This window comes from Dermochelys coriacea, chromosome 1, assembly GCF_009764565.3.
Source record: "Dermochelys coriacea isolate rDerCor1 chromosome 1, rDerCor1.pri.v4, whole genome shotgun sequence".
NCBI lineage: Eukaryota > Metazoa > Chordata > Testudines > Dermochelyidae > Dermochelys > Dermochelys coriacea.
Genome location: NC_050068.2, coordinates 123,106,749 through 123,131,983, shown reverse-complemented (window position 1 = coordinate 123,131,983; position 25,235 = coordinate 123,106,749). Strand labels below are relative to the sequence as shown.

The following is a 25,235-nucleotide window of genomic DNA, read 5'->3' as shown; positions in this document are numbered from 1 at the left end:
CACCCCCAGGAGCCACTGCCAGACATGCCGGCCACTTCTGTGAGCGGCGCGGGGCCAGGGCAGGCTGGGAGCCTGCCTTAGCCCTGCTACACACCGCTGCCACCCCAGAGCTGCTCAAGGTAAGTGGTGCTGGGCCAGAGCCCACATCCTGAACCTCTCCTGTATCCCACACTCCAACCCCCTGCCCTGAGCCCCCTAACCTCCTGCCTTGAGCCCCTTGCTGCACCCCTCTTACACCTCACCCCCCTGCCCTGAGCCCCTTCCTGCACACCTCACTCCCACACCCCGCACTTCCTCCCGCACCCCAACCCCCTACTCCAGCCCTACATTCATGGCCATGCATACAATTTTCCCACCCAGATGTGACCCTGAGGCCAAAAAGTTTGCCTACCCTTGATATACAAAGAAAGCCTGAAAGATTTCTACAAAATACAAAATAAAACTGTTTTCTTTTTTACCTTAGAAATAGCAAATTTTCTTTGGTTTTGTTGGAGTATTTCTTGGGTTTCTCCTGATATGCCAGGAACTCTCTCATATGTTATCGAAGGGGCAGGAGTGTTGTTAGTCTAACAAAGATATCTGCTTTGTCCCAAAGATGAGTTACATAGGTGTAAACAGAAAAAAACGTAAGCAGACCAGCTGAAAATCTTTTTTTCATCCGTTGTTCAGCGTTCATTCTCTCCTCTCTCATGCTGCTTCGCTAGTACTCCTGACGAATGAGATAATGAGATGCCTGGGCAGTCTAACATGGTGCACTGTCTTGTGTTACACTGGTGTTTGAAAAAAGAAAAGGAGTACTTGTGGCACCTTAGAGACTAACAAATTTATTAGAGCATAAGCTTTCGTGAGCTACAGCTCACTTCATCGGATGCTCACGAAAGCTTATGCTCTAATAAATTTGTTAGTCTCTAAGGTGCCACAAGTACTCCTTTTCTTTTTGAGAATACAGACTAACACGGCTGCTACTCTGAAAACTGGTGTTTGAGACTGTCTAGTTCATTTTCCTGTGCTTGGGGACTGGGAGCACTCCACAGGCAGCAAGCTTGGGAAAAGTGAAGGGGGAGACCCCACCTTTTCCCTTCTTGAAGTTGTCCTGGTCAGCTCATGAGCAGCATTAATTGCTGTTGGAAGAAGCTGTGTTTTGCTTTGCTGGGCCAGAAGAAAATTTCTCTCAGTGCAGGGCCTTGAGAGCAATGGAAGTAAAAGTCAGGCTACACGATATGCTTGGAAATTGACCTGGGGCTGTGAGGCAACCGGGAGACAAGGTTTTCTAATTATTTACATTTGAAATAGCAACTTTTATATGATCAGCTGTTCTGCACTCGATACGTAATTGCAGACCAAAAACAAATAATCCAGGGTCTGAGTCTAGCATATAGTCTCGTTAGCTATTCCACTTCATACATCTATCTCTTTCACTAGACACCCTAGCTCTGTAGAGTTGCCAATAGGAAAAACTTGTTTTTGTCAGTAAAGTAATCGGATCTGACTTGCAGCCTGTGGACATGGAGAGTGTTGGTTTAGTTAGTTTCCTGATTAAAATGTTAATCGACAAACTCTTATTTCCAAACTCCACTGACAGGCAAGAAGGCTTATGCTAGGTCTCACCATAATCTTACACCCATAGTTTAATCTGGGAGAGAAGAAGAAAAATACTCTGGACACTTCAGTTCTTGCTTTGCAAGTTTAATATGCAACATCCTCACCTGGAATACTATGTTCTGTTCTGTTCACCCTTTATCAAAAAAGATACAGTAGGCAGAGGCGTTTCAGAGCTACACAACAATGAAAATGATGAAATATGGGGAGACTTGCGTACAAGAAAAGAGTGAAAAATCTAAGATTGTTTAGTTCAAAGAAGAGGCATAAAAAGAGGGGGCAGGACAGAGACATACAGAATAATTGTATAGAGGTGCCTTGTGCATATGCATTATTGATACAGCGCTTGTCTGCATGAACAATTATTTTGTGGTAAACTGGGAAGTAAATCTACCCTGCATTAGCCTGCTACCTGCTAAGTTTTTGTGTGTACCCTGCTGCTGCATGCTAAAAGTTCAAAGCAGTGTAGATCGAAGCACACTTGAGAACTTTTAATGCATGGCAGCACGGTCCACGCAAACACTTAGTGGGTGGCCGGCTAGTGCAGGGTAGATTTACACCCTAGCTTGCTGCACATTAAGTATTTATGTAGACATGCCCACAGTCTTCAATTACATGATCACTTCCTTTCCCCCCACCCCTTTCTTTTGATTTGCCTCAGGCTCTGGGGATGAATCAGGGTTGTAGAGCCCCAGCCTCATTTGCTGTAGAAGTTGAAAGGTGTGCAGGAGAGTCCAAGGACAGTCTCATAGCTAAGGCAGTTGAATGTTGCCCTGGCAACCTGGATGCTATCCCTGTCTCTGCCACAGCATTTCCTATGTGATGCTGGGCAAGTCACTTTAATCAGACTTTTTACTGGTGGTCACTAGTTGTGTGTTCCTCAATTTCTGTGTGCGCAACTTAAAGCCGGGGCGGGGCCTGAATTTCAGAAGTGTGACTGAAGTAATTGGGAGCGGTGTCTGAATATATAAAGTGCTGTATATAATGCTAAGTGCTCTGAAAAATCAGGTCCTGGGTGTCTTAACTTGGGCACCCAAAATTAATATAAGCTTATTACATTCATCTCTCTGTTCCTCAGATCCCCATTTTACTGATGGGAGAAATACCACCCCATCTCCTCACTGGGGTTTCTGAAGCTGGATTAATGTTTGTGAACTACTCAGATGCTATAGTAATGAGCACCATAGTATAGCTTATAAGGAAATGTGATAATTCTCCTCACGTTTCTTCCCCCCACCCACCCTTCTTGTTTTAAATGTTCCCAGGAGCTAGATGGCTTGGTAGAGATAAATAAAATGACGCACAAGCTACTGAGCAGATACATGACCTTGGACAGCTTTGATGCCATGTTCAGAGAAGCCAATCACAATGTGTCAGCTCCCTATGGAAGAATCACTCTTCATGTCTTCTGGGAGCTCAACTACGATTTCCTTCCAAACTATTGCTACAATGGGTCCACTAACAGGTTAGCATGGCCGCGTTTTGAATAATTGTCTTTGCATGTGTAGTTTGTTGTATCAGCAGGGTGAAATGTACAGTAGATTCTGTTTACCTCTTATAAGTGAGGGCTGTCAACTATCCATATTTTGGCAGTATTTTTAAAAATACAATTTCTCATTTAAAAAAAATCAACTAATTGTCTCCCAATGGGTAAATTGGTTTCCCTTTTTTTAAATTACCTTATATACTCGCTCATAAGCCAGTTCGTTTATAAGCCGACCCCCGCAAGATGGATAAGTTAAAAATGGAAAATTTTTATGACCCATTCATAAATTGACCCTATAATTCAGGGGTCAGCAAACTTTGGCTCCCGGGCCATCAGGATAAGCCATTGGCGAGCCGAGATGGTTTGTTTACCTCGAGCATCCACAGGCATGGAGGTAAACCTAAGTAAATAAAGTGTCCTGGCACACCAGCTGCTTACCCTGACAGGCCAGGACAGCAACTGGTGGGGACATTTTTTGGGGGAGAGGGGGAGAAACTGGGGGTCAGGGAAGTAACCCCAGTGACCACTGCCACATGACCCCACCCTAGCCCGGGACCCCCACACGCTCCCCATCCCATCCTTTCCCACCTTATCTAGGGAGGGCCAGGGGAGGATGTCTCTGGCCTGGCTGGAGCTGCTCCGGCAGGTGGGGCAGTGCGGCCGCAACCTGCTCCGACAGGCCATACCAGGCTGTGCGGCTGCAGCATGTTCTGGTGGGCCGGGCGGCGCTGCCACAGCCTGCTCTGGGGGGCGGGGCTGACCGGCGGGGCTGCAGCCTGCCAGCCCCAGAGCTGCAGCTGCTTCGGAGGCTGGGGGGAGAGCAGCGTGGCCAGAAGCAGAGAGACTCTGGCCCTGCCTCTTCCCTTCTGGCTCTGCTGGCTGTGCTGCCTCTCCTTGCTCCTCTGTTGGGGGGATGGGCTATGTCCCACCTCTCCCTCTCTATACCCTATACTCGTTCATAAGCCAACCTCTGAAGCTTCCCTTTTTTACTTAAAAAAAAAAAAAAAATTCGGCTTATGAACAAGTATATACGGTAGTTTGTACAAAACTTGAACTTTTATGATTATTTATAGTCAGAGGAAGAATAGTATACAAATGAAGATTGTAACAGCTTATCTGTGCCATGACCTCTTTCATAACAAATGTTTGTGAATCCTGTCTCTGTCGTCCTCATGTTATACCTCTGTTTTTAAATGTTCAGAATAGTTTGTGTAGCATACAAATGTACATGTGTAAGAAAGCAAAGTGATTCACACTACTTATCCATTCATACGTTTGACAGTGCTAGTACGTGTCCACAATAGGAGAAAAGCCAAACTTAACCTGAGCTGCCAAATTCTGTGAAATTTTAATGATCTATCTACAATATGCTGTAAAATAAAGAATATCTAAAAATAATTCAAGATACATGTTAGGAGGAAATTTTCATAAACAAAATCATGTAGTAAAACATTTTACAACAATAAATAATGGAAGCAAAATTATATTCCTTGATTCTATGATGATGCAAAGAAAAGAGGATGAATTACTGGTTTGAGACAGAGTTCAGTGGTTGTGTGTAGCCAAGTATCTTTGTACATGTGTCGTCACTCTCTTCTGAATCCTGGCAGTTCTGGATACACTGTTCCTATTGATTGCGTTACTGACCCCCCTCTTTTGTCATTGAGGGCAAGTGCCTTTTCGAAGTTGACCACAGTACAATGGATTCAAAGTGTAAATGCACTTTTTTTAAATCACAAAGGTTATTAATATAGCAATGCAGAATTCCCAGCCATTAAAACTGAGTGGATTTTGCAAGTAAGCCATAATTCATATCCTTCAATCTTTTCGTTTTCCCCCCGTGAGAGGTTAGTGGCATTTTTGCATACCTATGTATTCTGATCCAGGGCTTCTCTTGCTTTATATAGCTGACATGTTCACAAATATATACTAAAATTTAATGTGGAATCACTGAGGAAATCAAATTGGGTTCTATGGTACGGCTGCTTATTTATGTAAAAGTGTGTACACAAATTGGGTTAGGCTGAGCTCCAGCCTAGCAGGATAATTAATTTGAAAGATGATAAAGTGGGGAAGATCTTAGATAACATCTGTCCTAGTCATCCAGCTTGATTGATTTCATTATTGTGCACAGAATTGCTCTGATATATGCAGAAAGCTTTAAGCATGTGTGATCACATAGCTATGTGCTTTTTTGAATTGTGTGCACATACACAGAATTGATCCAATTAATTTTTTTTTTCTCCCAGGACTCTGTGGTATCTTGCAGTTCTTAACATGTTCGTACACATACAGACATGACTGCCATTAAAGTGCAAAGTACAAACTGAAATATAATGGTACATTATCAATTTGTCACACTTTAGTCACACAAATTATTACAAGTAAGCCCAATGATTAAGTTTTCAATTTATTATGTGTATTTGACAGCTCTGTGTGCGTAGGCAGTTTCATTCTTCTCCTTTCATAGACTTTCCTGTGTGAAGGCTACACACAAATGTCAGAGGAAAGAAAAACATTTATTTTTTTAAAAAGTAATTTTAAAACTACAAAAATTAGCAAGGCTGGGGGGTCCGAGGGCAGGTGTAGAATGTGTAATTTTTTTCAAATGAACTAGTCTCTCTCTAATCTTTAGTTATTCTTTAATGTAAATGCTTAACAATAAAATTAATTTGTGCGTAGCTTGTCTTGGAGCTCTTCCCCCGTTCCCTCAGAACACTTGATACAGTAATTTTAAAAAAAAAAATTTTGTTAAAGGTTTTCAGGCATTTATAAAGGCTTCAGTCTTGAGGGCACAAAAGTTTGTTGTTTCTGTAGAAGTATTACAGCGAACTGTATGTTGAACTATCTGACTATCTGTAATTATTTTACATTTGATAATGCACTGAGATTAAACAATAGGATGGACTGCTATTAAAAGATTGAGATTTACTAATTGCAGCTTTTGGTTTTCAGTATTTTAGTCACATGAGTTTAACATCCCGTACATTCAAGTCCAAGCAGAGGCTGCAGCCTTGGTTATTTGTGGAAACATAGGCTTTCAAACGTGTGGCAACATCTCAACTCCACTAGTCCTGTTGTTCGAGTTAGTCATGAGATCCAGGGGATTTTTAATTTACCTATATTAGAGTGCAAGAGAAACAGAACTAACTATGATGAAGGCTGCATTTTAGTTACGGATATTTTTAGAAAAAGTCACAGGCAGTAAAAGTCACAGGCAGTAAACAAAAATTCATGGCCCGTGACCTGTCCATGACTTTTACTATATACCCCTAACTAAAACTTGGAGAGGGAGGGGGCTGCCCAGGGCACTGCGGGTGCTGGAGATGGGTGGTGGTGCACAGCCTGGAACCCCCACTGGTGTTGGGGGGGCATGGGCAGTGGTGCACAGCTCTGGACCCCTTCTGGGGGTGGGGAGCTGGGGGGTTGGCAGGCTTCCTACCTGGCTGTGCATCTCCCCCTTTTTCCCCCCAGCAGCAGCAGAGTTGTGGGAAGGGGCAGGGGGTTGGGGCATGGGATGGGCTGAGGCAGACTCTGGGCAACGCTTACCTGGGGGCTCCCCGGGAATGGCGACATCCCCCTTGCTCAGCTGCTAGGCAGAGACATAGCCAGGCAGCTCTGTGCACTGCCTCCACCCAGATCACCAGGAGTTGCGGACAATGGGAGCTGCGGGGGGTTGTCTGCTGAACCGTTGTGCGACGTGTGTGATCCAATGAAACATTACAGCTTGTACAAAATAGTTTGTCACCATTGGCATGTAGAATTTGGCTTCCAAATTCTTTTGCTCGATCTGCTGCAGTAATAATTTTTGAGGTTTTTTGTTTACTTTGGACACTTATCTTATAGTAATTGCATGTGTCTTCTGGTAGGCAGTCAATTGAGATCACTACACTACAAAATCTCCCCAATGTCCATATCTACCAATCAGTGAGTTCAGCCATGAGTGTGATTTGCTGCTGTAAAGTGTCAGTCAAAAAATTCTGTCAAGTGCCTCACCTTTCTTGTTATTTTTATTGAAATAAGCTAATAGTTGCACCAGGTAGAGGGGGCAGTTCCCTGTACAGTGTCCCCTCCCCAGGCAGCTGCAAAGGGAGGGGGACAGGAAGCGAGTGGGGAGGAGGGGTGCAGAGTTAGGTGCAGCCAGAAGAGATACCCAAGAGCAGCCCTGCAAGAAGAGAGTCCTGTTCTTCCCCAGCCCAGCTGGAGCTAGGAGTGTCCTGCAGCAGGAGGAGGCACCTGGAGGTGGGTCTGGGGAGGGACAGGACTTGTCCATTCCCAGCCCAGCTGGAGCTAGGATCCTCCTTTGCTGGAGTGCTCCTAGGAACATGGGGAAGTCGGTTTTCACTGGGTAATTGGTAGGGCCCTATCTATGAGGTATATCATATCGGCTACTTAATCTCCTCTTTCATGCTGGCCCAACATCAGAAGAGGAGAGGAAGGCTAAGAAGTTCCCTCCATTAGATATGAGCCACTTCTTCTCTGCCAAAGTTAGCCCCTTCCACTGCTGTTCCTTTCCTGCCCTCATTCCTGGCATCAGACTTCTGCAGTTCAGTGGAAGGAGAAATTCTTTAGAAGGTTTAACATACGCCCTTAGCCCCAGGGAGGCTATCTGTCATTTTGCCATTTATACTTTGAAACTACTATTGTGCCAATGTCAATAAATGTTGTTTATGTAATGATATTTGTATCTTCCCCTTTACTATCTTAATCAGCTAAGTTAGCAGTGTGAATGAAAGACATGTGGAGTAAGTTCTTTGTCCTTTCTGGAGTTTTAAAAAAAAATCAAATGTTTAATAAAACCCAAATATTTTCAAAACAAACTAAATTGCTAAAATGTTTTTACTATAAAAAGATTGATTGGGGGTTCAGTATGGCAATACCACTGCATCTGTTTAGTCAAAAGTTGACATGCTGTTTTCTGTGCTCCCCTCACTGTGCGCAGTGGCACAAGTTAACACAATTTAATAGAAAAGCTCATATTTAATTGACATGTTTGCTGAGATTTGAGGTAAGCTGTTGCAGGGTTCAGTTACTAATATATCCTGCAGTGATTGGTTATTTAATCATGCTACTTGTGCCTATTGTTTATTGTTCTGTCCACTCTCCAGCTTTGTATTTGACTTCAGATGGGTCCTATTTTGAGCTACTCCGTATTCAGCCAAATTCTAAATATATAGTAGTAACAACACCTATTTTTATATGGCACTTTTCATCAGTAGACCTCAAAGTGCTTCATGGTCTTTAATGACTGTATCCTTGTAACCCCACTGGGAGGTAGGGAAGTGCTGTTATCCCCATTTTATAGTTGGGGAAGTGAAGCACAAAGGCTAAGTGACTTGCCCAAAGTCATATGGACGTTTGTGGTGGTGCAGAGAAATGAACCCAGGTCTTCCAAGTCCTAGGCTAGTGCCTTGACTACTTGACCTTAGACGATCAGTATACCCCTACAGGGAACAAAATCTAGGTTTCATGTAGGTCTAAAAATAAAATGCACATAACTTTTGTCACTTTAAGTATTGCATTCAAAGCATGATTCTTTAGCTTTGGTATGCTAACTTACAGGAACAGACTAAGGCCCTGATCCTTATGTTCAGGCAATCTCACTGGTTTGACTGGGACCTGACAGATTTTTGCAGTGACTGTATACTTGACTGTCTAAGGCTTGGTCTACACTTAAAAGTTAGATTGGTATAGCTGCAGTGCTCAGAGGTGTGAAAAGAACATGGACATAGCTATGTTAATAAAATCCCAGCATAGATTCAGCTATGTCGACATGAGAGGGCTTCTGTCCACATAGCTACGATTGTTCAGGGAGACAGTGTTCCCATACTGATAAAAACCCCTCCAGTCAGTGTTGACTGGATCTACACTAGAGGGCTATGTCAACATATCTATGCTAGCATAGGCTCCATAGGGTAGACATAACCTTAGCGTATAGCTTGCAGTTCAGTAAAACCCTCAAAGAGCTGGAATTGACCATTGGTTAATAGATACTTTTTTTCTATAGTGTGTTTTTATTTAAATTGGCATCAGTTTAGGTGATGCCTGTTGTCCTGTGAGTTGACTGTTGCAAACTCCCTCACCTTGGTCTCTCATTGGTAAGAGATTATTTGAAAGTGAAATGATTATTTCCAGCCCAGTGTTGTATTTTATCAGTCATTATTTCAGAAGCACTGGTAAACCAACCAACAGGTTTTTGATCTCTGTAATCAACTTTATTTTGATTGCTTAGAACTGTACTGATGAAAATTGGATACATTTCATAGAATCATAGAATATCAGGGTTGGAAGGGACCTCAGGAGATCATCTAGTCCAACCCCCGGCTCAAAGCAGGACCAATCCCCAATTTTTGCCCCAGATCCCTAAACGGCCCCCTCAAGGATTGAACTCACAACCCTGAGTTTCTGGACAGTCATCAACACAGATTAAATCTAACAAGAACTTGTTATCTTGGAGCATGCCAAAACATACATAGAGTAGTGCAGAGCAGTTGTTCACCAAATTAACTTTTCCTCTTTATCAGAGGAAGTGAGGGGAAGAGAATCTGTCCAAATTATTGCCAGTCTTAAAGGCCTCATTCTTCCATCTCTTGTATTCAAACCATTCAAATTTCAGCATTTCTATTTGAAAAGAAAACTGAGAGCATAACACTTGCAAGGAATTTTTTAAAGAAGGTTTTTCTTTATATATAAGAATTACAGATGATGTTGGTACGTTCTAAAGAATTCAGTGCAGTCTTTGGGATTGAAGAATGGAAGTTGTAATGCACAGTCTCAAAATCGATAATATGAATCAATCAAGGATACTGAAGACCTGTTCATCTTTGTTACCTTCTGGCCTCTTCAGAGCTTCCTTGGACAGAAGGTAGCAAAGATTAACAAGGATGATCCAGTAGAATTTCCCCCCACATCTTGAGATCATATACAACACAAGTTCCTGGCTCCAGACTTTTCACTGCAGCACCTTGCTAACTTTTCTGAAAGGGAGAAATTGAACAAGTGGGCTGAATGTGAGAGAACTTTAGGACTGTATCTAATGAACAGCCTGAACAAAGATGCATGTTAGCTCACTCTCAACGGCTGTGGTTCATGTGAGTTTCTGCTAGGACTGAATTCTAAGGCAAGTGCTGCCCTACCCGCTCTGTGCTCTGCTCCAAGTACAATGAAAGTCTGAATGGCTCTCTTCTTTCCCCAGTCACCTGAAGTCACTGTAATTACTTATATCCCTAACACTTAAAATTAATAATAGAGATGGGTCTGAGTAAAAACCATGGCTCAACATGCGAACGGGTATAACTTTGCAGCTCTGAGCCATCTCTAATTATTCACTATGACTTCTGAAGTCCATTTACAGTTGAATAGACCTTGACTGTTTTGTGAAAAGTAATTTAAGATTCTCAAGGAAATTGTTGATAGCCCAATAAATCGTGCACAGTACGTCCATTCACTGCAAATCCATTTTATCTTTAGTGACATGGTATAGGTGTTACTCCTGTCCTTTCTTTCACTTGTTTAAGTTTTCACTGGGCATGAAAATTAGTGTCAGTTTAAAGGGAACAGGGGTGGGGTGGGGGGAGAAAAGAGTAATCTCAAGCACTGTCATATGTCTAGGATTACTTTGAGTGATCCCGTCAAGTGTTTACAGCATCCCTGATAAACTCCATTAATGAAAAATTTCTGTAAAGAACAAATAATCTCAAGAGGAAGTTTCTAAGTGCATTTCAATTATACAAGAGAATGGAGAAGCTAATAAATCCGGGAAATCTAAATGAAAGGCGATTTTATATAAGATTATAGATTTATTGTATCACCTGCAATATACCTAAGTGACCTTTTCTTCCTCAGAAGCAGCTAAATGCAAGCAGTTACTGAATTTTAATAAATGCAGATAGCTTGGAAAGACATGAAAATACATCATAACAAACAACTGAAACTCTTAGTATGATTATTTTTGTGCAGTTTTATAAAATACAGAAAAACCTATGATGTTGTAAGATCCACTAAGAGAGTTCAAGTTATACAAAAATAAAACTCCTAAGCATAAAGGAAATCATTGCAAACTGAGGCTGGTTTTCTGTATTCTACAGTTTGCATGCATGTTGCGATTATGCAAAACGTCTTTCATCCTTGAACATTCCCAGTCTTCAAGTATTTGGGTGAAATGGTACTGTTAATGATCAGCGTGGATGTTTTTATCTTTAGCTGGATAATAAATATCTTTATTGTAGGCCTGAATTGTGGCTAGAATCAAATTTTGGCTAAAAGTTATTTCTTTTGCACATTATTCTGTTTCTAAATGTTATGGGATGGAATGTGCCAACTATCCAACCATTGAATTGTTAGTATGGCCACTCTTTCCCCACATATTTAAAGGTTTGTGTGCCATTTGCCTAGTTAATTCAAAATCCCCTTTGCTAACTTCAAAAATGTAAGCCACTTGTGCTGCAAACACACACATTTGTCTCTCTACTCATGCTACATGTTACACAAGTGCGTTTCTATTTGCCGGATTGTTATTGCAGAGTAGAAATTAATAAAATTGCAGGAGAATACTAAAATCAAAATCTTGCAAAACTTAAATAAAAGGTAAACTTGCAGCAAATATCAAAAATCAAATTCTGCAAACCCTTGGTCATGAAAACAATTCCTCTTGTGCAAAATTCTACTGAGAGCCCAACCATAGATTTCTTATTGGAGTAAGGATTTCTTTTAAGCAAGTATGTACAGATGCTGGGCCTTACTCACTCTAAATTTCACAAACTACTGTGCCAAATATCTCCTTGTGGACACTGCTTCCACTGGTTTTCTTTTTGCTTATAATATATTTAAATACTACTTTTTTCTCTTGATTTTCTTTGCTATTACATTTTTCTTTTTTTTTTTCTTTTAACTTTGGCCTCACAAGTTTTGATTGGGTACTGTTAATTGCTCAGTAGCTTCCCTGTTCTTCACATAAGATTGCCACCTCTGAGGTACAAAAAACCCCAGGACATCCTGAGCCTACAAAACTGAACAGTTGGCAGTGTGTACAGAGTGCCCTTCAGTTTTTCTAGGATAGCTACCTCAAAAGAGAGACAATCTTGGAAAACCTGGACAAGTGACAACTCTATCTTCACATGTGGAAACCCTTCTTTCTGTTCTATATATAGCTGGACACAGTCTTACCACTGTATTAGGTTAATTGAAGGAAATGTCTTCCTTTGTGTACCATTACAAATGTGTATGCCTGGGAAACAAGTGACCTGAGCACATATCAGATTCTATATCTGTCCAAAAAGCGTGACTCAATGGATGTCTGCAAATCTGAATTCTCTGCCAATGGTATTTTTCTGAAGTCAATACCAACATTATATTCAGGAAAAAAATAGCATTGGGAGAGAATTCAGATTTGCAGACATCCATTGAGTTGCACTTTTTAGCTATGTATAGAATTGGAGGCATGTTCAGATCACTTGTTTCCCTCGCATATGCATTTTAATGGTGTCTAAAGCAAGGCTTACTTCAGTGAACACTGGAATTAAAAGTATGAAGGTACTTGCCATACACTAATCTTGACAGAATTAGTATTCTAATCTGTTTAAAACTCTCTGGTAGCAACACAAGCTGCATCTGATGGTGAAGTTCCTCTAAAAAAATGTTAAACAGGAGTGGCAGTATTTTAAAGAAGCAAGGCGGGTGATTTGAACATGGAGAACAAGAGTTTTTTATGCACTGACATAGAATCGGTATGGCAAACATACCAGATGTATCACTGCGCTTTCTGACAGGAGTGTGTTTTAGAGGTACATTCTTCTTGTGCAATGAAATTGTCTGCCACCAGGGTAAAGCTTGTTCGTATAGGAGACCGTTTTCTTGGGGCTGGTCCAAGATTGTGGAAGGATCTCCTGCAGGATCTACAAAGCATCAAAAAACATTTTTTTTGGTTTGGAGTACTTTTCTACTTGGCCTTCACTAATAAAAACACATAGCACCTCAGCACGCTGTGCATACATTTAAAAAAATAAAATAAAAAATGTATTCCACACAGATTTTCTCTGTGGAAGATGGGTAGGAGGAAAGAACCACATACACTAGATGCTGGTTTTGTTTTGTTTACTGCACCATTGGAAGGCATTCTGTGTTTAAACCTGTAGGTATATGGGTAGGATTATAGTAACACACACTAGTATGTAAACTGTAGAGAACAATTCTGCATTTTCTTTATTGGCAGAGGATTTGTAGTTCTGTTCAATCTCTAACTATTGAGGACTTAATTGCCTATGCATGGGAGTAAGGAGGTGTAAGGAAATCCCTTTCTCCCCTTTGTGGGCTACCCGTATCATTAGCACCTACATGGGGAAAGAGGGAGAGCAGCCAACATTGGGCTGCTAATTCTTCTCCAATGCAGGTGCGAGAGAAGTGCCCTTCAATGTGCTGATGGGCATATCGGAGCCAGCACAAAATGGGAAGTAAGCTGCAGCAGCAGAAAGGTGTGGAATTGCAGTCTGGTTTCTGCCCTGTTCCTGGGGCAGTGCAACTGTATGCTGCCCCTTACTTGACTTTGACTGTAGGGTTAGATTGGCAATTTGATTTTGTGTGTGGTCAGAGGAAGCGTGTATTTAGGTATATTAGATGTGCCAGTGTAACTAACTATGTCTATATTTTGCTTTTGTAGATTTGTTCGTACTGTGTTACCCTTTTCTCAGGAGTTTCAGAGAGATAAACAACCTAATGCACAGCCCCAATATCTCCATGGATCGAAGGTTAGATTTTACTACCCTATATTTGTGGTTTGTATATACTTGATGACAGAACTTTTCTGAAAAATGTTACAGTACAGAAATGATTGGTTATGAAATTTACCCTGAATTTGCTTAAGTATTTAGTATATATGCTTCCTGAGGATATTTTAAATCTAATTTGCTCTTGGATTTTGAGTGAAAGGTGCAGTGATATTTGCAAGACAGTGTAAACTTTGTGGTTTGATGTTTGGCTGTATCTAATGTTGTTAAAAGTTAGTTCTCATGTCAAACTGAGATTGCACAATTCTCAACAGTGGCAGAGGAGAACGGAACAGAAAATGAGCTGTAGAATTTTTGTCAACCACAAAGAGAGGGAACATGAGCCCACACTGAGAGTAGCTGCTTCTTCTTTGCAATTCCTGTGGTGGTGGTTATAAAATGAAATGAAACAAATAGGAAAAGCTGCCCTTTGACTGTAATCAGACTTTAAAATAAACATAAGGACTCTCTCTCAAAATCTCAGATATAAAATTGTTTTAAAAAAACCCTCTGCATTTCTATGGTATCTGCATTTCAAGGATCTGGAAAGTTGCTTTACCAACACTAATCAACTCAGCTTTCCAGCAACCCTGTTGGATAGATTAGAATTGTCCTCCTTATTTTACAGATCAGCTAACAGAAACGGATAGAGGATGATGGCTTTATGCAAGGTTACACTTATAGCAGTCCTGACTCCTTATCCTGTGCCTTAAGCATGAGACAGCATCTGATACCCAAAATGCCCCATCCTGCAAATGCTTATGTATATGCACATAACTTTAAGTGAGTAGTTTTATTGACTTTAATAGAACTACTCACATGCTGAACTCTGTAATATTGTATATTGGGGGTATAAGATCCTTTCTCATCCCTGAAAACATAGGAATTAATTACCCATTCTTAGCAATAAACATTTTATTACTGATCACAAAGTTATCTTACTTCTTTAATATCCAGCTAGAGTAATTTAACGTGTCACAAGAGCAGTAAATTCCCAACTTGACACTTCCATTATAACTCCATGAAGTCACATTTCCTTTTATTTGTTTGATTTTAGACTGACACTCATTTTGTGTTTTGCTTATGGAATGTGTATGTATAGGAATTAATACAAAGCTTTTATTAAATGGATGGTGAGAAAGAAGTAATTCCTAAATTTAGTACTATAAAAAAAAAAATAACTGAGTCTATATTCTTCTTGCAGTAGCATTGCTTTTTAAAAAACACTTTACAAAATAAACTTCACTTCCTAGATCCTGATTGTGACGGAATCCCCACCCCCAGTCTCGCCTTCAGGGTGCCGCCTGGAACTGGGGTACCACTGAGCCTGCCTGACCCACCAGCCTGGATTCCCTTTTAAACTGTATTGTTATGCAGCCTGCCAAGCCTTCTCCCAGGCTTCAGACTGCACTTTACCAGCACACATACAGGTAGAGATGCACCCAGCTGCAGCTGTATACACACATGCTGAGATCAGCTCTGCATGGGAAGGCTCAGCTAAGGAACTGCCCAGTACTCAAGTGCACACCCCTCTATGGAGTGTGAACCCAAAATTATACTGTCTTGCCTGCACAGAGAACTATACAGCATAAGCTCATGAAATTTGCCTCCTCCCTCAATGTGGAGGGGAATATACACAGCTTTCTATCCCAAGTTATGATTTCCACACACACTGGTTTTCGACAAAACAAAAGCAAGTTTATTAACTAAAAGATAGGTTTTAAGTGATTATAAGAGATAGCAAATGGTTCAAAGCAGGTTACCTAGTAACTAAAACAAATATACCATCTAAGCTTAATATACTAAAGAAATTGGTTATAAATAGCAAATTCTCACCCTAAATGTTGTTTTAGGCAGATTGCAGATTCTTGAAGGCAAGATGCATTTGCTTGCAGCTTAAAACTCCTGATATTTCTTTCCCAGGCTAGACAACCCTCTTGCCTGGGCTCAGCCCTTCTCTCCTAGTCCAGTCTTTTTGTTCTCAGGTATTTCCAGCAGTCCTTTTTCTTGGGTGGGGAGTCAATGAAGAACCAACCTTGATGATGTCACTCCCCTGCCTTAAATAGTTTTTGCATATGGTGGGAATCCTTTGTCTCCCAGTGTGATTCCCACCCCACCACCCGATCAGTGGACAAACACTAATATCATCATGGAGTCCAGTACCAGGTGACTTGGTCACATGTCCCTGCAGCCATAACTCAGAGGCTGTTTGCAGCATCCCCAGGAAGGCTCCCTGGAGGGAGATTAGCATCTTCAAAGACCTATTGTTCTCCCTAATGGCCTTCTCAACCTGCCATCTGGAATTATTGCATTCTGTCCAGTGGGTGTTCCCCTGGTGTAAACACGTGTGTAAAAGATGCATAGATAATATTCCTAACTTCAGATACAAAAATGATACATGCATAGAAATAGGATAATTATATTCAGTAAATCATAACCTTTGCAATGATATCTCACATGACCCATCTTGGACTAAACACATCTTACTTATGTCATATTCATATCATATAACCATATCTCTATGAAGAATATGGGATGTAGTGTCACACTGATATCCTAAAAAGTTCATGGGAAGGAATGGGTGGTAATTTTTCTGAACACCCTGTCCCCCATCCCAGCCCATAGTTTTGGAATAACAGTGTCTTAACAAGTCACTAGAAAGTATTTTAAATAGAGGAGATGAATTATCACTTTAATTTTGCAGCATTTTTCAAGTAAGAAGAGAGACAAAGTGCAAGCTTTATGTGAAGAATATTTCTCATTTCATGGTACAATTAGATGGGTATTAATCCAGAAGAGGTTGCAAATCTTATGTATTGTATTTAGAATTATAACTGATTCAGTGAGCCACCTAGGTATGTTTCATTCAAGTGTGGTTACTTTTCATTATCTAATTATACTAAGCCTAAATGCTTATCACTCTGTTCCATGGTGTATTTAGCTGTGAGGCTGAGTACCTTTCCCAAATCAGAAGAGCTCTGTGTAGCTGTAAAGCTTGTCTCTTTCACCAACAGAAGTTCATCCAATACCTCACCCATCTTGTCTCTTGAAGTCCTTAAGTCCTTAATTCCACACAACAGAACCACTAACCCAGGAACCTATCATTGCAACAAAGCCTGTTGCCAGTTGTGTCCACATATCTATTCAGGGGACACCATCATAGGGCCTAATCACATCAGCCACACTATCAGAGACTTGTTCTCCTGCGCATCTACCAATGTGATATATGCCATCATGTGCCAGCAATGCTCCTCTGCCATGTACATTGGTCAAACTGTACAGTCTCTACGTAAAAGAATAAATGGACACAAATCAGATGTCAAGAATTATAACATTCAAAAACCAGTTGGAGAACACTTCAATCTCTTTGGTCACTCGATTACAGACCTAAAAGTGGCAATTCTTCAACAAAAAAAACTTCAAAAACAGACTCCAATGAGAGACTGCTGAATTGGAATTAATTTGCAAACTGGATACAATTAACTTAGGCTTGAATAGAGACTGGGAGTGTATGGGTCATTACACAAAGTAAAACTATTTCCCCATGTTTATTCCCCCTCCCCCCACTGTTCCTCGGAAGTTCTTGTCAACTGCTGGAAATGGCCCACCTTGATTATCACAACAAAAGGTTCTCCCCCACCCTCCTGCTCTCCTGCTGGTAATAGCTCACCTTAAGTGATCACTCTCCTTACAGTGTGTATGGTAACACCCATTGTTTCATGTTCTCTATGTATATAAATCTCCCCACTGTATTTTCCACTGAATGCATCCGATGAAGTGAGCTGTAGCTCACGAAAGCTTATGCTCAAATAAATTTGTTAGTCTCTAAGGTGCCACAAGTACTCCTTTTCTTAATTCCTGTTGAAAGTCACTGGGACTTAAGCTCTTAAGTGCCTACATTTTTTTGTCATTGCTGTGTGTACAGGGCTGTAATAAGTAAAAGCCTGAAGTAATACAAAGATTTTATCACAGTTGAAAATTGTAAATAATATAATACTTCTATAGCAGTTTCTATCTAGGATTTCAGTGTGGCATACTAACATCACTTAATAGACCCTCTCTAAATCTTTGGGAATTTTGTTGAGTCCCTGTCACAGGGCAGCTGCCCTTTATGGGGAATTAGGGCCTAGTCTGTCTGAAACGGCCCTACCTGGGGATTATTAACTGCCTCAGGTGGCTAATTAGTAACCAAGCAGCTGGACCTAATAAAGGTTATCCAAGCTCAATTAGAGGGAAACTCCAAAGGGAGACAGGATGCTCCTGTGGAGAGGAGCTCCCAGAAGAGGCCTGAGCCAGAGGGCTGGGTAGGGAGCCTAGAGGATGAGTTCACTGGGGAACCCACCAGAATGGGGAGTGTGTCTGGAGATGAGGGCTGCAGTCAGCAGGCATCTAAGAGGGTCTGGTCTCAGCCAGAGGTCTCCAAGATACTGCCCTGGTGAAGATCAGCTGCTGTCCTAGAGAAGAGTTGCAGTGGTTGGACCTCTGAATCCAGAGAAGGGTCTTACTCCAGTAGGAGCAGTAGGCCTAACAGCAGGGGCAGAGACAATCTTGGGGAAAGAGCCTGGATGGAAACAAGCCCTGGACTCAGGGCGGGGGCAGAAGGGCTAGGAACGACTTAATCACCCAAATGAGATGCCTGAGTGAAAGTTTTGTTTATATTCTGTTTTGGCTTTTCTGTTAAGATATGAAACCCTCCACAGGGAGGTGCTTTTTACATCAGGAAAATCTAGTAAGGGCTCACCTGTAACCCTATGCCTACCTGCAAGGGGGCACGCCAGTCAGCCTGGAATGATGACAGTCCCCATGTCCCAAATTAGGAAACTGAAGTACAGAGAAGTTTAGTAACTTTACAAAGTCATGCTGTAAGCCATTGGCAGAGCTGGGCACAGAGCCAGGTCTCTGATCTCATGGACTTGTGTCATAACCACAGGATAATCTTTCCTCCCTATATGAGTCTCTCTGCTCTGAATTAATTTAACTAGAACAAGTATTTCATCATAGTTGATAAAAAGAGGTATGCAGTAGTTTATTTCTCTGCATTTGTTTTGGAGATAAAACTGCAGGAACAGCTTCAGTTTCTGAGCAGACTTTATTTCAGTTGCTAGTGCTTGCTTTGGGTAATTATCTCCATTTGAAACACCAGTAAATTTTCAACATCGGACACAGTTTATTTAAGAGACAAAAGGACAACACAATCAACTGAAAAAAAAATATATGTGACATTATTTAACATTTACAGACCAAGTATAAAGGTTAATTTAGTACAGCAATATAATTTTGAGCATATTCCTATGAAAGGACAGTCACCATCCATTTGGCACACAATTATGTTGTGTATCTCCCAACAGCAAAGCGAATGGAGCAAATTTGTTTTCTGATTGTGCCAGCTATGATTTCCGTCTGTATGACTACCTTAGCACTAAGAAAACTGAAGTATCAGTCACAGAATGGTTGAAACACTTCAGGAGTGGAGTAGCTGGAAAAGCCACGCTGGCTGCTGTGAAGTGTTTAAGTGGGTGCTACATTATCAGACTTGTCTGTAATAGACCACCTTGGCTTCCAGAAAGCCATTAGAATTTATGGCAATGGCTATGCTAACAGTTGCCCTTCTTTGTCTGCTGGAATAGATCAAGCTGGCTAAGTGAATGTTGAGTTTAAATATACATTCTTTTAATACCAGTTTAAAATAAATGCATAAAATCACAGTATATCGTACAGCCACACACACACACCATATTATACAATAATATGAAAGTATATCAATTTAAAAGGAAGATATATGTGCTTAATAGATTGAAAACTATGGAATGTGAATGTGTGAAAACACTGGACGTATCATTCTTCCAGGGTGCCCACATTTCCAGTTCAAGGACAGAGTTGACAAGATCTTAAGGACAACTGAAGTTGCATGTAAATTTCCATAATCTCAAAAATACATGTACTCAGTCATAGTCTAGCTGCTTTTACTCCTGGTACATTAACAGAAATTGGTGGCTGGATAAAAACCTGCCATTGTGGTCTGTTCTCCCCCTTCAGTTTAGGGAAAGAGCAATCATGAGTCATGGTTTTGGGTCTCATGATCTCCCATTTCAGTGCTGTGCAATGAGCACATCCCTCTTATAGCTACAGCATTAAGCATTAAACTGCAGCATTAAGCACTGAATACCTTAACCTCTCATGGTGGTGTAGCTAGAGTGCTTCTTGCTGGTGTCACCATCCTGAGTGCATTTTTAAATTGGGTGAAATAGGAATCCTTTTTTTTGAATATCAATGAATTTAGCTGGTGTCCTACAACTAGAACTTGTTCTGAATGGAATTGTCAAGTACAAGGTACAGCAATGAACTGTGCAGTTTCAGAAGCAACCTGATTATGAATAATGTGGATAAAAAACGTGACAGGCCATTATAGATGTAGTCATTTAATACAGGGCGTTCAAGCTACCTGCAGCATGAGAATACCGGTCTCAATATGCAATTTTCAGTTTGGTTTATTATTTAATAATAATTCTCCCTTTGCCCTTTTCATTCATTTATTTATTTTGGTTTACCGTTTTAGAATAAACCTTATTCTCTGCCTCCAAAACAAAAATCAAGAATACCCTTTGATTTCTATGCTGTGCTTGATAATATTTTCTTAATCAAATCAAGAGAATACTTAGTTCTAAACCTTAATATTGAGACTCCCCCAGCTATGCGTGTGATGGTGGGAGGGGCAGTTATGGTTAAGAATGCTGATAAGAGTGCATCAGCAATAATTAAACACCGCAAATGCAAACTGTAAAGGGTATAGAACTCGGCAGGTTAAAATATTTCACACATGGTGCACAGTTAATCTGTGCAGTGGTGTTTACCAATTAAAATGGCCTGACTGTCATCGGCACTAATTTCTGGCTTTTAGAAGTTTGCATGATAGGCTCCTTAGAAGTTAAGGGATTTTCTATTATGGTAGACAGTTGGATACCTTCTGCATTCTTACCCTCAACACTTCGGACTAATCTGCCTTGCTTGTTAAACTGCTCTTGGGTGTGTGACTTGTTTATTGTCCAAACCTCCCCCTTGTCCTGTTCTGAGGTCATGTTTTGTTCTTCTACACATTCTCGTCTCTTGCGGTACCATATATGCAGGCAGCCGTAAAGGAGGATCCCGGCAATGATAAGAAGCAGAATACTGCTAGTTAGCCAGATACCCAGGGCCAGATCTTTTTTTTTGTTGCTTGCAGATGTTGGATCTTCTTCTAATGTGTGAAAAATTCTGCACTGGTCACTGGAGGGGTTTGCAGATTGGCAGGTTACACACAGTATGTAGGTGGTTAGTGGAGTTAAGTTTTCTATGACAAATGAAGACCGACTAGCAGGCACTCTCTCTTCTTTCTGAAAATTTTTTCTTGAATAACCTGACAGCATGTTGTTCCTGTTGGGATGATACATAATACTGTAAAAGCTGTCATCACAAATGGCCATGGGTGGCCAAATTACCATTGCTGTGCTTCCTGTTACATTTTGTATTGTTACTCCCATTGTGATGCCACTCAATATTTTTTCACAACTCCCCACAAGAAAGGAAGATTATAGTTGAAGTTCCAGAAAAATAAGGAGATGTCCCAGAAGCTTCACCACGGAGAAGAACTATGTGGCTCTTAAACTTTAGTGTTCTGTAATTTAGAAAAGTAATTTATTAGGAAACAGTGCTTTTAATTTTTCTATAGGCATTTTAAAATGAAGTAATCTGATCAGTCTGAATCTATAAGCAAAGAGAATCTTTGGCACTTGCATTTGTTTGAAAAATAAATCATAGAGTATTTTCAAACCTTTCCAGTTGCAGAAATGTTTGGTACTATTGTGTAAATCACTGAATATTTCAATCCTAAGGAATCTGCAGTCAGACAATACACCAGTGGGAGTGAAATTACCCATCATTTAAAAACTTCTGTTTATTAAGAGGGAAACTTTCAAAAGGGGCATAATGAGCATAAAACATTAAGCTCCCACAGACTTCCAGTGGGAGTTGGGTGCCTAACTCCCCTTTGTGCCTTTTGAAAATCTTCTCCTGACTCGGTTGCCATGTAAAAACTAAACTGTCTGAATTTTTAATGGACATATGAGATAGTACACATGTCTGTTGACATGAAAGATCATGGAACAATTTTTTTGTTAATTGCATACATTGTAAATATCTTTAACAGAAAAGGGAGCATGATATTCAACGTTGCTTATCACTTTGATAGTATAGAGTCACAGAGGTTTAAATATTGAGCACTATTGGAGAGCTAGCCAAAACCTCAAACGTTAAGAGATTATCATGTTTCACTTTGAAGAACAATATAGCTATAGATAACTGCATCGCACCATTCCAAAAAATACGTGCACAAGCAATCTATTGGCAGTTCAGTGAGCCTTTGTTTTGAGTTTTTAAATCTGTTTGTATTTTTTTTCCTCTAGGCTTATCTATTAACTATCTAGTATTTTCCTGCATTCTAACCTATCTTAAGAAATACCCTTTTTAATGAAAGGGGGCTACTTTTATTAATTAGTATGGAAGCAGGCAAAAATCTCCAAATGTTTTTTTTCCTTTGTTCACCCATAGATTTTGCTTTTAACTGGTCATCAAATTATTAAAAACCAGAACAGAGCATGAGCCTGTCGGTAGGCAATCCGTTCTTCTCATCCCCTTTTTCTAAAAATTCCCTATCTGTTACACTTCCCTACTCCCTGTATTCTCTCCCCTTCCTGCTGATACGGACTCACATTTGTATCCATTCCTTAAGGAACGACTGCATCAACGGTATATTAATAACATCTGAAACACAATTAGTAGTCTTGGTTCTGGACAGCCCTGCTGAACTTGTTCCTACTAGTCTATTCTAAGTATGATAGAACTATCATGGCAAGCAACATTTAGGCTTCCTTTATCGTCATTCTAGGTCAGCCAAACTGCCAGCCCAGAGATGGAAGCTAGCATCAAAAAGTGAAGCACAGGTTACATCATGTGTACTTGCTGGGGGTAATTAATCTTTGTATAGTAAAAATGATTAATCCTGGTAATGCTGTAAATGAAGAAGTTGTAACTAAATGGAAATGTGTGTCCTGAACTGTATTTACATTATTATCTGTCAGGCTAGTACTTTACATACTAAAAAAAAAAAAAATCTAACTGTTTCCATTAATAATTTAACCGAAAGTTCTGGTTTTCATGACCAAAGTAAAATAGTGTGCAGTATAAGAAGCAGCAAATACTTTTTAATAAGATATGTTAAAAAGTGTTGAGAAAATTGTGATAAGTGTTACTTTTCAAAGTTAGCTAGTTCATCCCATCTTAGCAGACCATCATAATTTTATGTTTCTGCAAACAAGTTTAACTTTGTTTTTGTTCAGGCATATATTTTCTGAGGGTAAAATTTTCAAAAACATCTAAGCAACTTGGGAATCATTCCTGTAAGTACCTGAGTACACTGCAGATTGTAGCGCACTAGCTCAATTGAGTGAGCACGAGTCTGTCTACCCAGACTAAGAATCATAGAATATCAGGGTTGGAAGGGACCTCAGGAGGTCATCTAGTTCAATCCCCTGCTCAAAGCAGGACCAATCCCCAACTAAATCATCCCAGCCAGGGCTTTGTCAAGCCTGACCTTAAAAACTTCTAAGGAAGGAGATTCCACCACCTTCCTAGGTAACGCATTCCAGTGCTTCACCACCCTCCTAGTGAAAAAGTTTTTCCTAATATCCACCCTAAACCTCCCCCACTGCAACTTGAGACCATTACTCCTCGTTCTGTCATCTGCTACCACTGAGAGCAGTCTAGATCCATCCTTTTTAGAACCCCCTTTCAGGTAGTTGAAAGCAGCTATCAAATCCCCCCTCATTCTTCTCTTCCGCAGACTAAACAATCCTAGTTCCCTCAGCCTCTCCTCATAAGTCATGTGTTCCAGTCCCCTAATCATTTTTGTTGCCCTCCGCTGGACGTTTTCCAATTTTTCCACATCCTTCTTGTAGTGTGGGGCCCAAATCTGGGCACACTACTCCAGATGAGGCCTGACCAATGTCGAATAGAGGGGAACGATCACGTCCCTCGATCTGCTGGCAATGCCCCTACTTATACGTCGCAAAATGCTGTTAGCCTTCTTGGCAACAAGGGCACACTGTTGACTCATATCCAGCTTCTTGTCCACTGTAACCCCTAGGTCCTTTTCTGCAGAACTGCTGCCGAGCCATTCGGTCCCTAGTCCGTAGTGGTGCATGGGATTCTTCCATCCTAAATGCAGGACTCTGCACTTGTCCTTGTTGAACCTCATCAGATTTCTTTTGGCCCAATCCTCTAATTTGTCTAGGGCCCTCTGTATCCTCACATCTCCTGGCTGCAGTGTAGACATATACTAAGCACTTAAGTGTTTTTAAATGTTTATGCTAAATTACTAGCATAAATGACTTTAGCAATGATTATGAAATAAAAGATTAGTGATTTCACTACAGTGTGTACATATTATTTCATATTGTGGATGTAATGTATTCTGTCTCCTGTCTAAATAACAATTTAGTACTGGAAAATTTCTGAGAATGGAAGCTTATAAAATTCTGACATAGTAGATATTCTGAAGTTTATGTGAGGTAGTACACATGTCTGCCTACTTTTCTTTTTTTTAGTTGGAAAAACCACTGGAAAAATTACCCATCTTAGGATCACATTAAAATAACTGTACCTTATGCACCATTTTCAATGAAGCACTATAGTCCTTAAAAAAAAACAAAACTGCTACTCATATGTGGGAACATATTTCTCAGAATTCTCAGTTGCAGTTTGTGTATTTTGCTTATTTGGGAAGAATATAAGGCATATGTTCATCTACAATACAACAATAAACATATTTTTAAAATATAAATGCCAACACACCCATCTAAATTATATAGGCAGTTCTAAAAAAATAACAAAAACAAAACAACCCACCCCTCAAGAATGTAGGTGCCCTTCTTTCTAACCGCCATAAAATATAGGCAATGAAATAGCTGCATCAATTTCAAAGAAATGAGTTTGCCATTGAATAAACTCATTGGATAAACAGATGGGGGCACACCACAGACTAAAGTGGTTTTTATAATACTAAACTTGGCCATCCATCTTAAGTCTCTTAGGTCTCTATACAGTGGTCTACACTATAATATCAGAGCATCGATTTGCTCGAGTCCCATATTAAGTTTTAGTTAAATAGATCCTAGTTAATTACATTTTAAGTAAAAAGTTTTTTTTTAAATATTGCCTGATCGTATTTAAAATCCATCATCTCATTCTCAGAGCTATTTGAGTAGAATTTTGTTTTTTTTTATTATTTTTTAAATGTAATCACAATGTTTTGTTTTGTTACCAAGCATTAATTAAATTTTACTATTTAGAGGTAATGT

General features: G+C 40.3%; 2 protein-coding genes across 6 annotated transcripts in view; one reads left to right on the top strand and one right to left on the bottom strand.

Annotated features, from left to right (window-relative positions):
• The window catches only part of CYFIP1 (cytoplasmic FMR1 interacting protein 1), a 126,344-nt gene that overhangs the window by 68,240 nt on the left and 32,869 nt on the right, over nucleotides 1-25,235 (top strand). For all 5 annotated transcript variants that reach the window (XM_038410472.2, XM_043493384.1, XM_038410457.2 and 2 more), the window contains 2 exons: nucleotides 2,865-3,064; nucleotides 13,740-13,827. In XM_038410472.2, coding sequence (XP_038266400.1) covers nucleotides 2,865-3,064; nucleotides 13,740-13,827 — 288 coding nt within the window. The remainder of the gene's footprint in view (nucleotides 1-2,864; nucleotides 3,065-13,739; nucleotides 13,828-25,235) is intronic.
• On the bottom strand, nucleotides 18,911-21,495 carry LOC119858949 (fibronectin type III domain-containing protein 9-like). Its single transcript, XM_038410532.2, has one exon. It carries the CDS (start codon nucleotides 21,360-21,362, stop codon nucleotides 20,700-20,702), a length of 663 nt encoding a protein of 220 aa, XP_038266460.1. The 5' UTR covers nucleotides 21,363-21,495; the 3' UTR covers nucleotides 18,911-20,699.